Source organism: Lissotriton helveticus, chromosome 2_2 (genome assembly GCF_964261635.1).
Source record: "Lissotriton helveticus chromosome 2_2, aLisHel1.1, whole genome shotgun sequence".
Lineage (NCBI taxonomy): Eukaryota > Metazoa > Chordata > Amphibia > Caudata > Salamandridae > Lissotriton > Lissotriton helveticus.
In genome coordinates, this window is record NC_136060.1 from 484,741,346 (window position 1) to 484,758,017 (window position 16,672).

The 16,672-nt window shown below is 43.5% G+C and overlaps 1 protein-coding gene across 2 annotated transcripts in view; it reads right to left on the bottom strand.

The window, feature by feature from the left end:
• LOC144821902 (uncharacterized) overlaps positions 1-14,124 on the bottom strand; it is a 63,313-nt gene extending 49,189 nt beyond the window's left edge. The window contains exon 1 of one of the 2 annotated variants that reach the window (XM_078679050.1): positions 13,961-14,124. In XM_078679050.1, coding sequence (XP_078535176.1) covers positions 13,961-14,081 — 121 coding nt within the window. In that variant the 5' untranslated portion in view covers positions 14,082-14,124. The remainder of the gene's footprint in view (positions 1-13,960) is intronic. The other variant, XM_078679049.1, reaches the window with a different exon arrangement.
• Positions 14,125-16,672: the final 2,548 nt, after the last annotated feature.

A 16,672-nucleotide genomic window follows, 5' to 3' on the forward strand; every position in this document is an offset into this window, starting at 1 on the left:
TACATTTACATTTTTAACTAACATTGAGAATCTAGAAGGACAATTCCGCCTCCGTTTGCCATGATAGTCATTTAGAAATAGTTTAGCCATCTCTAGAATACTTATAAAATTATTTAGACTTGCATTTGGTATTATAAGTATATGTTTAAAAGGGGTAACCGCCCGAGGAAGGTAGTAACCAGAAAATTCAAATACTCCTTGCCCCATTTTGACCCAAAGCGCTCATTGCAACACAATTGCAAGCAAAGCAAGTGAGTGACAAGTCCTAAAAGACCTTAATTAACTCCTATCCAAGCATATATACATTCATCCTTTCACCCTTTTATCCACCCGCTTATAACAACCATTTCACATTACTATTGTGTTATTCATTCATACTTACATCCATCATTCAGTCGTTCACCATTCCATCAATCCATGGGTTATTCCTCCCAAGAAGCTACTCACACATCCATCAGCTACGCATTCATCTATCCAAACATCCATCCATCCATGCTATGCATCAGTTAGTAGCCCATTCTTTGCTGACCCCCAGGATGTGTAACTGGCCTGGTCATGTGAGCCCTATTTGATGCACTGTCTGTCTTATATTCCCATTTGACTGATATACTGAACTGTTACCTTCCTTTCCCTTAAATTGTAAAGCGCTCTGACATCCCTCGGGATCAAGTTTGCGCTAAAGAAAACTTTATAAATAAAAATAAATAAATGAAATACTATGACTTAGCCATCCATCAAAACATCCATCTCACCATCAGTTGATTTTTTTCTGCCCATGCATCTATTCACTTTCACCTTTCCCTGTATTCATCCATCCATTCATCCTTTGAGCCGTCCATCCACCTATACATCCTTTCACCTTCATCCATACATTCAGCCTTCCTTCTAATCACCATTCCTACATTTCTTTCACTTTCCTTCTATCCTCTGCCTACACACCCTCAGTTCACTCAAACCCTCATTTTACTACTACGAGCTCCAAACAATCCTTTCTCAATTCTTGCCTCATGTATCGCTCCCATGACTTATCCCAACCCTCTTTTTACTACAGTGGTCTCTTAATTCCTTTTTAGAGACTCTTTCTTCCTCCATCTCTACTTTTACTCATCCCAAACCTCATCTTACGACTATGACCTCCCAAATAACACTTTCTAGACTCTTCCCTCTTCTATCCCTTCATTATCCTTTTCAATCCAACTAACAGACTCACATTAACTCATATTTCCCTATTCTAATCCACCAGCGATCCTTTTGGGTTCGAGTGTAGTGTCTACTCCCCAAAAAGTGCCTTAATGCCTCAAAGTAGTAAGCGCTATATAAATACAATTGCAATTACCCATCTTTCTTTCTTCCTCGCTTCCACTTCCTGTCCTATTTCATCATCTCCCCCTTTGTCCCCAATTTCTTAAATGTGTCTCTCAAACCCTTCAGGGGCTCTGGTAGTCCCTTACAGAGTTAACTGTGAGCTTTCCTCTGCCCTATTGCAGATAAGAGGCCCATAAGGAGCCCCACCTCCTTGGAAGATACTAGGGGGTGGGGGTGGAGAGTTTTCACGATGCTCCTCCCCCTGGATGGGAGCTCTAACCAAGACTTCATTCCCTTTAGTTTCAAAGTGGAGTCTGGCGTTTAAAGGGGGCACACAAAGATGCTGGCCTTATGGATTCTGATGACCAAAGCAATTAACACAAAACCCCAACTTTATATAAGTTTTATCGATTTCAAGTCAGTGCGATAGAATGTCAACGTCCAAATTTGGAATAAAGTTCTTTAAGTTTGAAATCCCTTCACATCTTAAAAGGCCTTCGGCTCCTATATTCTGACACTAGGGTTTGCATCGAGATTGGTACTCAGGGGCGAATAACGAAAAAAGTACCAAATTTAATTGTGCTTAAACAAGGCTCCGGTTTTAGCCCTTTTTCTTTTTAAACCTGTTTTTGTTGGCTTCGGCAAGTCTTTGACCCGACAACTGTTGATACCCCCAAAATAGACCAAATCTATTGGCGTACTCTACAGGATGTGGACGGTGCTTATGTGCAAGACCCCCCTAAGAGCTTACAACATATGGACTTTTTAGAGTCCTACTGTAAAGCTAATGATCTAGAAATCAATTTGGACGAGACAAAAGTTATGACATTGGGTCAGCGAAGACCACAGAAAAAGGTGTCTGGTTCCTAAACTCCCAGAAAGTGGATCTTGTCAGCTCTTATACATATTGATGTATCGTTTTTGAGAGCCGGGGATCTTTTAGATATCATGAAGCTTCCTTAGAATCAAAAGCTACATCTTTGGAATAAATTTTTTTAAAAGCCGCAGTCAATCTACAGGGCCTGTCGGTCAAGCCTCTGTTGAAAGCCATTCAAGGCCAAGATGGACCCGTATTAACCTATGATCTTGTTTTACTTCCAATTGTGCTAGTAGATCCTTTGAACGCATTGATCGCAAACGCCTACAGTAAAGGTTTCTCTGCTCCATCGCATTCGGCGCAATGCCAGATGAAGCTGGAATTTGGCCTTCGTAATTTACTAACAGTGAGGAAACTGGTCCTTATATAATTAATGCCAAAACTAAAATCATGTAATGAGGTGATTTTAGACAACAGGCCTCAAAACGTATAGAGATACTTTATTGCTCAATTGCACAGTGGTTCAGTCTGTTTACAGCTGTTGCTTCTAGGTACTTTATAGTATATCTGCACAACGTTACATAATGTTTATATTTTATATTGCATATTCTTGGTAATGTAACTATAATATATTAGCTTTATGTTTACAGTGTGACGGTGATAAAAGCTGAAGAACAAAAGTACCTGTCAGTCGCGTGACGCCGAGGTGCTCAGAAATCGCGCTGGAAAAAGGGGGGTGCACAGAAAAACACACACAACAACCAGATAGGTCAACAATTACATTGACTATCAACAATTGCTGGTTTGAGTCCTATCAGACCACCCAACTGGCAGAGCCTCATCATGTAGGACACTCAGGCCATGGTTAGTCTGCAAACGCCCAGGTGTATATTGGCAATGCATGACTGAGTCATGGTCTGGACACCGCAAATGTTAATGCAAAGGTGGTACTGATAAGTGCAGTGCAAAAAAATATATGAATATAGTGCAGTGGCTAAAATGGCTGTCAAGGCAAACAAAGACCTTTATTAGTGCTGGCCTGGACGTCAGATTAAAAATAGTGTAATGACAGTGTAAAATAATCACTGTCCAGCTTGCTTGGTGGAAAACAAAAATAAGGCCAACATGTTTCTGCCGTACTGTGTAAATTCACTGGCATTCATGAGGGCCAAGCTCTCATATGCTACTGCAGATTACACTACCAAATGTGTAGAAATGAACTGAAAATAAGAGATTAGATCAAATAACCATCTTGCAGGTAAACTAAGAGTGGTCGAACACGACCATCCTACCGCATCTTCTCGAGTTGCTCAGTGGATGCGATTGGTCTTCCCTGTAGTAAAAAAGTCAAAAGAAAACCATATACAAATTGTATAACCACGTGGTGCTTGGTGAAACATAGACAATCTTGCTTCCTTGAATATGCCCAAGGTACCACGTATTGTTACTGTGCATAACCAGCGATCATTCCAGCAACCTCAGACAGATCAATCACTAACTTATGATGATCCTTCTAGTGGTGCGAGAATAACGTCACCAAAAGTGCTACTGTATAAAGTTTCAAGAGCAAAAAAAAAATTTAACACTTACCCATCAATCTGTGGGAAGTAAGCCTCACCTCACCCGGCAACTGCTCGGAAAGATAAGGCCCCGCTCTAGACGTGTGAATAAAGACAGTTCCTTGGTCAGATCACTGTCAAAACTATAGTACACTGTACTGTCTACCTAACCCAATAATTTTCTGAATTGCCCACATATAGGATCTCACCATGAAAGACCAGATGACAACATTAGACGAGTCATTTGGGATGTAACCTCAATGCATATTGCCAAGTATTCGTTGACTACAAACAAGTTGCTTAGTTCTATATCTACACTGGCCAGTGTGCAGTATCTGTATCTACATTCAACAATTTTGCTGTAATCAAAACGAAAAACGAGGGGTAAATAAGGGGGAGGCAAGGGGGAAACACCTCATCCCAACAAGCATGTCTAAGGTCAGAAAGTAAAAGCGCCTTAATGGCCAGACTCAAAGTACACGCTAGAAAAACACAATCTCACTCACACAGTCCCAACTCACCTGTCCGTCGGTACCTCACGGCGGGTTCACGAGCCGAAGGGGAGGCACCGACGGGCTGGTTGGGGCCAGTTTTATACTAGCGCTAGTGGATAAATGATTTACAGCTGGTCCATGTCCCGCTGCCAGCGCATCTAATGTCAACACCAAGTTGACGATAGATGCGATATGAATAGCCTTAATGGGTGACACGGGAGAGCCCGACGAGTGCACCCGGAATGCGCATGCGCCTACCACATACACGCGCGCTTAGGGTAGCGTTCTCATCTGAGGTGGGGACAGCTAGTTCAACGCATGCGCGCCATCGCTTTTGCCCAAGAGGCGCATGCGCTAGGTAGTGTCTCAACAGCGCACAGGCGCTGTTGCAGCGGGACATGGACCAGCTGTAAATCATTTATCCACTAGCGCTAGTATAAAACTGGCCCCAACCAGCCCGTCGGTGCCTCCCCTTCGGCTCGTGAACCCGCCGTGAGGTACCGACGGACAGGTGAGTTGGGACTGTGTGAGTGAGATTGTGTTTTTCTAGCGTGTACTTTGAGTCTGGCCATTAAGGCGCTTTTACTTTCTGACCTTAGACATGCTTGTTGGGATGAGGTGTTTCCCCCTTGCCTCCCCCTTATTTACCCCTCGTTTTTCGTTTTGATTACAGCAAAATTGTTGAATGTAGATACAGATACTGCACACTGGCCAGTGTAGATATAGAACTAAGCAACTTGTTTGTAGTCAACGAATACTTGGCAATATGCATTGAGGTTACATCCCAAATGACTCGTCTAATGTTGTCATCTGGTCTTTCATGGTGAGATCCTATATGTGGGCAATTCAGAAAATTATTGGGTTAGGTAGACAGTACAGTGTACTATAGTTTTGACAGTGATCTGACCAAGGAACTGTCTTTATTCACACGTCTAGAGCGGGGCCTTTTCTTTCCGAGCAGTTGCCGGGTGAGGTGAGGCTTACTTCCCACAGATTGATGGGTAAGTGTTAAATTTTTTTTTGCTCTTGAAACTTTATACAGTAGCACTTTTGGTGACGTTATTCTCGCACCACTAGAAGGATCATCATAAGTTAGTGATTGATCTGTCTGAGGTTGCTGGAATGATCGCTGGTTATGCACAGTAACAATACGTGGTACCTTGGGCATATTCAAGGAAGCAAGATTGTCTATGTTTCACCAAGCACCACGTGGTTATACAATTTGTATATGGTTTTCTTTTGACTTTTTTACTACAGGGAAGACCAATCGCATCCACTGAGCAACTCGAGAAGATGCGGTAGGATGGTCGTGTTCGACCACTCTTAGTTTACCTGCAAGATGGTTATTTGATCTAATCTCTTATTTTCAGTTCATTTCTACACATTTGGTAGTGTAATCTGCAGTAGCATATGAGAGCTTGGCCCTGATGAATGCCAGTGAATTTACACAGTACGGCAGAAACATGTTGGCCTTATTTTTGTTTTCCACCAAGCAAGCTGGACAGTGATTATTTTACACTGTCATTACACTATTTTTAATCTGACGTCCAGGCAAGCACTAATAAAGGTCTTTGTTTGCCTTGACAGCCATTTTAGCCACTGCACTATATTCATATATTTTTTTGCACTGCACTTATCAGTACCACCTTTGCATTAACATTTGCGGTGTCCAGACCATGACTCAGTCATGCATTGCCAATATACACCTGGGCGTTTGCAGACTAACCATGGCCTGAGTGTCCTACATGATGAGGCTCCGCCAGTTGGGTGGTCTGATAGGACTCAAACCAGCAATTGTTGATAGTCAATGTAATTGTTGACCTATCTGGTTGTTGTGTGTGTTTTTCTGTGCACCCCCCTTTTTCCAGCGCGATTTCTGAGCACCTCGGCGTCACGCGACTGACAGGTACTTTTGTTCTTTAGGTTGTTACACTGGGGGTATTTACCTGTTAGGTCGTTAAACTTTCCCTCGGACCCTCCTTCACTAATTTGTTGTATGGTGATAAAAGCTGTTCATATTTGGTATCAATGTTCTGGTACGGCATGTAACCATAGAAACATTCTTTTTGTACAAATGTGCATTGTTCAAAGATACAAGGAATTTGTCTTTTATTCAGGATTTTAATGTTTTAATTGCAATGATTTTTGTTAATCAAGCAATTAAGAATAAATCAATTCAAAATCATCTAATCAACATACATTAAAGTAAGTAGATTTGGAAGGAAATTTCAAACAAATCCCAGATCAAGGGCAGTCAGTGGATGCAGCGACTTACGGATGAATAAACCAGCTTGAGTTCCAGGATTTCTGGCCAACACCCATGTCTCAGAACCTTTTTTAAACGGTTAATTCTCTGTCAAAAAAGCATTTATTGAGGACAAAAATGCCTTCAGCTCCTCATCAGCAATACCGCTGGTTTTTAGAAAGAAGGCCTCTACTTTACAGATTTGGCTGCTTGCCCTCAAAAGGCTGTACAATGAAATGGATTGTAGTCTTGTAGCCAAATCATGTTCCTGTGTTTATCCTCCTGGGTGAGCCAAGCACGTTTTAAACATGTGTCCTGAATTCAAAGATGAAAGAATTCGACTGTTAAAACCATTGTTCAACTCGCCACAAATAGACATGTGTAGACAGTGCATCTAGAACCGCAGGGGGGTTATCAAACAATACAACAAATTTGTAAGAAACTGTACAACGTCCATTGATTAAGTTTCATTGATGATTTATTCTCAAAAGGAATAAACAGGTATTCTAATGCCACGTTCTTATTTAAGTTTACAATGCAAAAGAGTTGAAATACTATACAATCCACAATTACAAAGTTTACAAAATTGGAGGATTTCCAATTCCTAAATTATAGACAACAACAAAAAATTCAATCTTAAATTCCATGAACAAATTTTTCCCCCAACATGTGTTTCACGGCAAAAATAGGAATTTGACATTAGAAATCCACTGGTTTATTTTTATTTTATTTTCTTGTCAAATAACATGATTTATTTTTAAGCCATTTCTCTTAAATAAAATCCTTAACATGCACCAGACTTCTCACAGTATAACAATGTACAGTGGCTTTATCAACATGTACATTCCATTATGTTTACAACTGCAAGATATGAGGCACACTCAGCACTACACGTCATTAAAATTTCAGGCTCAAACATAACCCAGAAGTTCAAATTAAATTGGTGTGGTAATAATTCTTATACAAGACAAACATTGATCCTTATATACAGCGCGATACCTGTTACATTTATATGCCTTTCAAACACAATTTTCTTTTATAACAGTCTAGGAAATTTTCCAGGATACAACTTTCTTCCCCATCCTGATGCAGATACAATTGTACAAAATCCAAACAACATTAATCAACGATTTGTTTTTCTCCTCTTTGAAGACCAGCATGGCCTCTTATACTCCTTGGACGCGAAGACCCTACCCCAGGTTATGTTTAGATCCATTATTTCCAAGGGCCCAATGCTTCATAGCAGAGGACTAGAATTCCTCTGAGAATAAGGGCTAGATGTAGGTAACTTGGAAATACCGATTCCTAATTTCCGAATTTTACCGATTCGGTATTTAGGAATCGGTATTTCAGATGTAGGTAAGAATTCGGTAAAAAATACTGAATTCTTAATATTTGTTATTACCGAATCAGTAATTGAGATTCGATAATAACGAATACCTTCCCATTCATTCCTATGGGCTTGGAGGCCCATAGGAATGAATGTGAAGACATTCTGTATTGCCGATTCGGTATTACCGAATCGGTAATATCGGGAGGTATTTCAAGGGTGCCAGGGTGTCCAAAGGCCATAAGGAATTGGTATTAAGGAATCGGTATTTACCGATTCCTTAATACAGAATCCTCCCTACATCTCAAATGCCTAAATTCCGGACGGTAATGGTGAAATTTAACGAATTTCACCGTTACCAACCGGTATTGGGCCACCTACATATAGCCCTAAGTCATTAATGAAACTTAATCAGTTGACATTGTACAATTCAAGATATATTGAATTAAAAGTATAGTAATAAGCTCCAACTATTGTAACACAGCTAATTGGGAAGAACATTCTCATCTTTTTACTCAGACCCCGCCCTTTAAACTGCTGTCTTAAGCATTTGTGATTGAATTTTTATATGATGAATTTTGCTGATAATTTTGACCCAATTCATTTTTTTAGAAGTATCTATGCAAATTACAGTTTTTGCTTTACTGGGTCAAAGAGGCATTTTTTTGTAATTGTACTCTTATATGTTCGCCTCCCTCTTTATTGCCTCTGCTAGCATGATTCCAAATCTGTTTTTGCACATGTATGTTGGGATTTTATTCACGGAAGCTCAACAGGTCCTTTTATCTGATATGGGAGCCAGCCAAATTGGACTTTGTGGTAATTTAAAATATTTTCCAATATAAAGTTTGCATGATCTTGAAATTACTTAAATGGCCTTGGACATGCACTGCAGGAATTCAACGACAGAAGTTATACAAGCCCCTTTTAACTTACAGAGGGGCTAGAAAAACTGGACATCATTCTTACTCCATGAATTCTGGACTAAGTTTGCCAATGCACTTCAGGATTTTAACGGGCGGGGGAGTTCTACAAGACCCTCTTAATCCATTGAGAGGCTAGAAAAGTTGGTCTTGTTCTTACTCAATCTCTTACTTGGGGCTAATTCAATCCTGATATTATCAGGTTTGATTTTTCCACAAGCACTTTGGGAACTTATTACAGTAGTAATACAAGCTCTCTTGATTCTATAGAGAAGATAGCAAAATTCAGACTTGAATTCGTTCTCGTAGTCCTCCAATGATTCTCTCTTTCTTAGATTGAACTCTACCAGACAACGCAGCTGTCTGGTCTGCTAATGACTTTTTGAGGGCATTCGGAAAGCTTCCCTGGGAATGCATTCTGCCCTCTGCTCACCATTGGCTTTGTGGTTCGTAACTCACATTTGCTTGCTTTCTATTGGCTGACTCTATTTGTTTTAGGCTGTCCAGCCGGAGTTCGCCCCTTCCGTTGTCCAAACCCTATTTACTGTATTCTTCCACCAGTACTGGAATTCTGTAAACAGGTCTTTAAATCTTGTTCTTGTCACATTTGCTGAGCATTCAAAGACAGAGGTCAAATGTCAGGCTCAATTTCAATATTGGTTAGTTTTGTAAAATGTCAGTGGACCCCCCGAAGAGAGCCTGCGGACCCCCAGAGGTCCCCAGACCACAGGTTAAGAGCCACCGCTCTACACCACTCTCCATCGCTCCACTCAATAACACTGCGCTCTACTTTGAAACAATCTACTCGACTCTATTTTACTTGGCGCCATCCCACGCTAGACAACTGCATCTACCCCGCGCCACTCCACGTTACTATTATACGCTGCTGCACTGTACGCCACTGCCCTCAATGCCAATGCACTCCACAGCACTTTACTAAAAACAAATGCACTCTACGCCACTGCAACCTACATCACTATACTGTACAACACTACGTCATTCTATTCTGTACCACTGCACTCTCCTCCACTGAACTCTATGCTACGGCACTCTACTGTGCTTTATGAGAATGCACTGAGTGCCACTACACGCCACTCTACTCTGAAACAATCTACTTTACGCAACTGCACTCTGTGTCCCTCAGTGTCATTCCACTACACACCACTGCACACTTCACCTTGATCTTATTATATAGAACAAGAATTGTCGAGTAGTTTGCATGAGTTTTGTGAATTCTGTGTATACTGTAAGGATTTTAATGAATCCAAAATAAATAATTTTCATGTAGGTTCCACCCCTAAAGCTGAGAGAAATGCCCTCAAAAAGCCCATTGGAACACATATCATTGCTGCAGCGGAAGCTCTATGGAGTTAATGCCTTTGCAAATCCCAAAACCGGTCTTTACTGCCACGAAGCTAGTTATTATGCATGTTTGGACAATCAACATTGTAGTCTGGGACTTGCAGTTCTATTTTTCCGCACTATAGATTTTCTAAGCATAGGGCACCCAGGTGGTTGCCTATGGCAGCATCAGCTGGGTGAGGGGGTGGGTCTATCTAATAGATTCTGAAGAGCCCGATATGAAAGAGTGCACCATGGACCTATAGGTGATTTCTTAGTGTATTACATGGAACAGGGCATGTTACTATTTTGCACTCAAAATCCACTCTGGCATATGGCTATACTTTGTTCACAACTCGAGGGTGTAATATGAACTGGGAATGGTACTACTTTCTTTCCGTATTCTTCTGCACTGAGACTTATAAACTTGCAGACTTTAATACACGTTTTCTGGGTGTGTTGTATTTTTCACACTACTAACCACTAGCCATACGTAGGTCGCGAAATCTCATGGGAACTGTTTACTTGGTTACAGCCCTGAGGAAGTTAAGGTGTTGTAATACTACACGACGAAACACGTGTTGGCTGATGTAACAAGTGCCCATGGTGTATCTTCTGAAGAACATGGAAATAAAGACAGAAGAACCTTAAATTGGAGAAGAGCTGGATTTCTTTACATCTAAATAAGGACAGTGACATTTGCCAATTGACTTGTGATATTAGTAATAATGGTCTGATATTTGAGTGCTCGGAGGGTATTGGTTTAACCTGTGGTATTGTAAATGTGCAAAAGACATTCATGCAGACATAGCTCCAAAAACATCACAAAACAATCAAGCAATACGTCAGATGCTCTCTCCCATCGGTCCAGTGTAAAGGTAAAGACACATCTACCCATGAAAATTGCATTGCTGGCTCATAGCACAAATCATCCACAAAAGCAACACAAAAGCAACACACTCATTTAAAAACAAAAGGACTGGGCGAGAAGGGAGGAGGGAATGCCAGCAGGGAAAATGAATCCAAAGCTGCTCCGAACAAAGGCCCTAAAACACATTTGGCCCAGGCCCCCTGAAATCCTTCAGATGTCCCTGCTAGCCAGGGATCAAGTCCTAAAAAAAAAAAAAAAAAAAAGAAGTGGGGTGACTCACCAAGTGAGGCTGAACAGATGTGACATCGCTGCACGTCTCATCACTGCTCGTATTATCACCATGTGTGACAAAAGCAAAACCAAAGGGGATGATGGACGGAGTGTTGAACATTGCAAGCACTCACCCCCAGTCAACTGATCTGGGTTTAATCCATCATCATTCTTAAGCTCACTCTGCCACCCCAGTTCAACCATGGCCAGATGCAAATCAGTCTGACCCTGTGCCTCATTGGAACAGTCCAGCCCGAACTGCCAAGCCAGGTCTTCCTTGGACCGGAAACAAGCTTTTGAGGACCGGTTTCTGGCTAATCAGCCGTCATCAGCCAGGCTTGCTTGAATCCAGTGGCAAAGTGAGCAAGGGACCCACCCCTGGCTTGGCAGTTCGGGCTGGACTGTTCTAATGGGGCACAGGGTAAGACTGATTTGCATATGGCCATGTCTGAACTAGGGTGGTGGAGTAAGCTAAAGAATGATGATGGATTAAACCCAGATCAGTTGACTAGGGGTGAGTGCTTGCAATGTTCAACACTCATCAACCGTGGGTCCTGTGCTCACTAAGCCACTGGAGTCAAGCTATCCTGGCTGAAGACGACTGCTAGCCAGAAACCGGTCCTAGGATGCTTGATTCCGGTCCAGGGAAGACCTGGCTTGGCAGTTCGGGCTGGACTGTTCCCATGAGGCACAGGGTCAAGGCTGATTTGCATATGGCCATGTCTGAACTGGGGTGGTGTGGAGTGCAAAAAAACGATGGATTTAGGCCCAGACCTCTGTACTGGGGTGAATGTATGATATGACATTGTTCTGCATTCTGTCCATCAACTGTTGGTTTTGCATTTATCACAGAAAAATACATCACAACCTGTGACCTCACAGGAACGGACATCAGATTGTAAGACCGTACATACGTTTAGCAGGTCCATCAAGAGGAAATTTGAATGCATTAGAATATTTAACAAATTAGATTTTGCATTGGGATTGTGCTAAAATATTAACCCAACCCGTACACAACATCTGGGCCTTAATGTATGCATATTATGGGGTTAAAGCACCTGTCCGCTACAGGAATCTTGGTGTGTCAGCTAAATCTTTTGGCAGAATATTAATGGTAAGATAACTCTGGAGGTTAAGGCATTTGTTGGAGAGATCTGTTTTGCCTAGTCCTAGTTTTGAATCAAAGTAGCATTGATGGTCAATATTTCTCCTGCAGAGCACAATATGCAACATGCAGATGACAGACTTATTTTATGTAAATGGGTAAGTGGGTTACTGCTTTTAACACAGAGATCCTTTTTTGGTTACCTGCAGTTCATAAACTGTTCCTTCTTATATAGCACAGTGAGCTATGAAGGACATGTGACTCCTACACCTTGTAACCCTCACTGTCCCATGTAACACATCCTGTAGATTGATTTACAAACATACGATTTAATGTCAATGTATAATGTGTATGTGTCATGTAAAGCGTTCCGACGCCCTGGATCGAGTTAAGCAGCGCTATAAAAGAAATAATACTAAACAGTGATATTTTTATTGTTATTTGTGTAAATACTTTGACAGGTCAAGACATCCGACATCCCTGCAGGGCCTGCATCTCTCTTATACACAGGGTCTGAACAAAGTCCTGACTCTCAGGTACCTGCGAAGTGATAACAAGGCGTGAGCCTCTCTTTGCGCTCCATCGCATGGAGGCGTGAGGCTCCCCCTGGCTCCCAACCAGTGTGCTCGGACAGAGTGAGGAGGTGGCCCTTTAACGCCAGAAAAAGTAGCTAGACGGCGTCTACCCACGACTCGAGCCCTGCGCCTAGCTAAGGTCCCCACAGTAATACAGAGTATTTTTATTTTTTGGATAAGGTAGGTGTGTCCAGAGTCTTCCGAGGGCGGCAGCCCCCGTCACCTGATCGCAGCCATTGGCTGAGGTTCGTCAGGCGAATAAACGCAGAGGGGGTTTAAGGCACATCTGGGCCGGTGCCAGGTGAGTCACCAGGTGGGAGCGCAGCTGGCGGACGCCCCCGCCTCCCTCCAGGGCATGAGGGAGGGGGTGCCCGCTCATTCACCTCGGCAGCAGCTCAAGAGTCGCTGCACGGTCAGACCCAGCTCCATGGATGAATGTGTGTGTTTGGGGGCGGGGTTTAAATACGCACGTGAATAAGAAACAGGTGGACACCCCTTCCCTGCTGTGCCAGGGAGTCCCTACCCCCAAGCAGGACCCCTTTACTCGGCCCTGTACCCTGAGAGTCCGCATTTATTTTGTATTACTTAATGCATTTGTATATAGCGCGGACTTTACCACAAGGAGTCCGAGCGCTGCACAATAGAAGCATGGGGCCATTCATTCATTCATTCATCTCCTCGGCGCCAGCGGACGGGAGTCTATGCGAGTCTGAGACGGTGGTCACCCGGTGCACACGCTGTGCTGGAGGTTGGCGCTTTACAGAAAGGAGAGGGTGACCCCAGTACTACCTGCCGGGGGGCGGGGAGGGGGTCTTAAGCCAGTATTTAGTTTTAAATTGCACGAACTAGACCCGAGACATCGGGTATCAGAGCGCTTTACACGAGCAACAGTTTCGTTACAGGACACTTTCATTTTTGTTGTGCACGGGGAGAGTAAGTGATTTGCCCAGAATCACAGGATGTTCAGCGTCGTTGCCGAGATTCGAACCTGGTTCCCCAGCTTCAAAGTCGACTGCTCTCTCCTCTCCCCGCTATCGCCTGCGATCAGCAGTACTATAGTGTGTGTGTGTGTGGGGGGGGGGGGGGGGCGGGGTCAGGGTGATGGGGGACACTCTCCTGCGTTACCTGGTGTCATCAGAAGCAGCACCCCCGCCACCAGAAGGGCGCAGCAGGTGTCTCTGAGGCGCTGCTCGTAAAAGGTGCCCATGATCACACTGTGCGCTGGCGGCGCCGCTGCTCTCTTCATAAACTCTGCCGCCTCGTGTGCTCCTCGGCTGCCGACTGCCGAGTGATGCGAGCGCTGCTGACTGAGGCTCAGTAATAAAGGGGACTGGAGTGTCCCCCCCATCTGACGTCAGGCCCTGTACAGCCAATCCATGGCCGGATGCAAAGCCGAGCCTCCCACCCGCCCACAGCCTACGCTCCATCACACCACTGGGGGGGAGGGGGGTGCAGCGATGGAACACCCCCCCCCCCCCATGACGAATCGCCCAGCGAACCAATTCATTTATTTATTTTATTTATTTATGCGTTTTTATAGAGCGCGGACTTTACCCGAAGGCGTCAGAGCGCTTCACAGTAGCAACAGAATATTACAAATGAACAAATTACGAAAGCAGACATTAAGTTACATGAGGTAAAAGTGACAATTGTGAGCACACAAAATACATGAGGTAGAAAACAGTGCATTACAGGAGGAAAGAGTGACAAGTGTGCAGGTTACAGGAGAAAACAAAGTACAAGTAGAGGTATAATGCTGCAATATATGGCAGACACTCAGGCACAAGAACAAATGTTACGTAGGCAATGGTGGCACTTGTGCAAGTATCGAAAGCAAACAAAATGTGAGAGGTAGCAAACAGAGTGTTACAAGAGAAAAGTGGCACTCGGGGAAGCCTGCGATTAACAAAGTCTCCCAACCCACTCTAACTTTTAGGTTCAGGGGGGTGAGGGCACCAGGGCTTTAAATGGGATGAAAAAACTGGGGGCGTGGCCAATGAAATTAAGGGCGTGGCTTAAAACACAAACTAAAAATCTGTGCTCAGCATAGTGTGCCGCCCGACTTGTATTTTGCGTCATTGCATCCAGATGTAGGCTACAACAAGTAACATCATACATACAACAAGTCAGGACTACTTGCTTTGTCAATGGTTGTTGGTTGCATAAGATAAATAAGCAGCAACTATGGCTTGTATACAGTGCTTTAAATGGGGAAAAATAAGTGCAGGTACTCATCAAATTGAGCTGGGGCGGGGCAAGGGGCGGAGCTGAGGGCGGGCATAATTATACAAAGACACTACTGCCATCTGTCATGTAATCATTTTGCCCTTAAACACTTATCAACTGTCTCAAATTGCCTGGATGTGCAAATTACATGTGCGCATGGCATATGAGACAATTGATAACCTGTCTCCTGATATGCCCCTTTCAACTGTGTAAGCCGCTCATTGCATTTAACCCCTTCAATGCTTGTGACGGAACCATTCCGTCATCAGTCACGGCTGAGCTGTGCTGATGACGGAATGGTTCCGTCACGACCGCACCCTGTTCTGGAATGTCCAGCACAGAGGCGGAATCGGCGCCGCTTATTGCATTTAAAGGAACATGTTAGTTACAGCGGTTTCAGCACACACCAAAAAATATGATAAATGTATGAACATAAAGTGGTTATTTCCTCACAAAAATTTACATCAAGGCCAAACAATGTGTTATGCTTTAGTTTCTGCGTTTTTTTTATATTTACAGCTTCAGTTCTTATTTATTTTATTTTGGTACAGCATTCATACATTCTTGCCTATGAGCATGCGCTCACACACAGGCCCAAGAACAAGCAGACATGCACACACAAAACATTCCTCACATTTTCAGTTAAAATACCTTCATATTATGTCCTGATGCTTTCTCTGTCGCTTCCGCTCACTCACAGAAAAGCAGATATTCAATGACACAAAAGGCTCACCACAGAATCAACAAGCATTGGCATAGCCAATAGGGCTCGCCTTTGGGACCTTATAAGTGTAACAGCTGATGTTGCACCAAGGATATTGTGCTGCATAACTGAATACTTATGAGGTCCCACAAGCGAGACCTATTGGCTATGCCAACACAGAGACATCTCACTTCCAGCGCAAATCTGAAGATCCCAGAACCCAGCTCAGGGATGATCCCAGACTTGGGTCCAACCCACCCCAGCCAAGTCTAGAGCTAATCTCCTTCAGTGAACCAGTCCTGCCCTCAGCTCACCTCTCTTTGCAAGTGCAACCCAACCCTGCCCTTTAATCTATCCTACCCTTGGCTCAGCCCTTTCCTTCTCACAGCACAGCCAAGAGCCAGTCTGTCCCCTGCTCAGACGAGGGTGGAGTCCAGCTCAGGGCTTAACACAGGACCCAGCCCAGAACACAGATGTGTCCAGAAGAATCCAGTGCAGAACCCAACCTTCTCCAGAAGAACCCAGTCCAGAACCTAACCCTGCCCAGAAGAACTCAGTCCAGAACACAACACTGCCCAGAAGAACCCAGTGCAGAATCCAACCCTGCCTAGAAGAACCCAGTCCAGAACCTAACCCTGCCCAGAAGAACTAAGTTCAGAACCCAACCCTGCCCAGAAGGACTCAGTGCAGAAGCCAACCCTGCCCAGAAGAACTCAGCCCATAACCCAACTCTGCCCAGAAGAGCTCAGTGCAGATTCCAACCCTGCCCAGAAGAACTCAGTGCAGAATCCAACAATGCAACGGTTTCCCCTTTGGAAAAGTTAGAGCTATTGGCATTGTAAATGACAACATTTGTATTTATGTGTTGGTTTTGAAAACAGATAAATAAATGGCATTGTCATTTACAT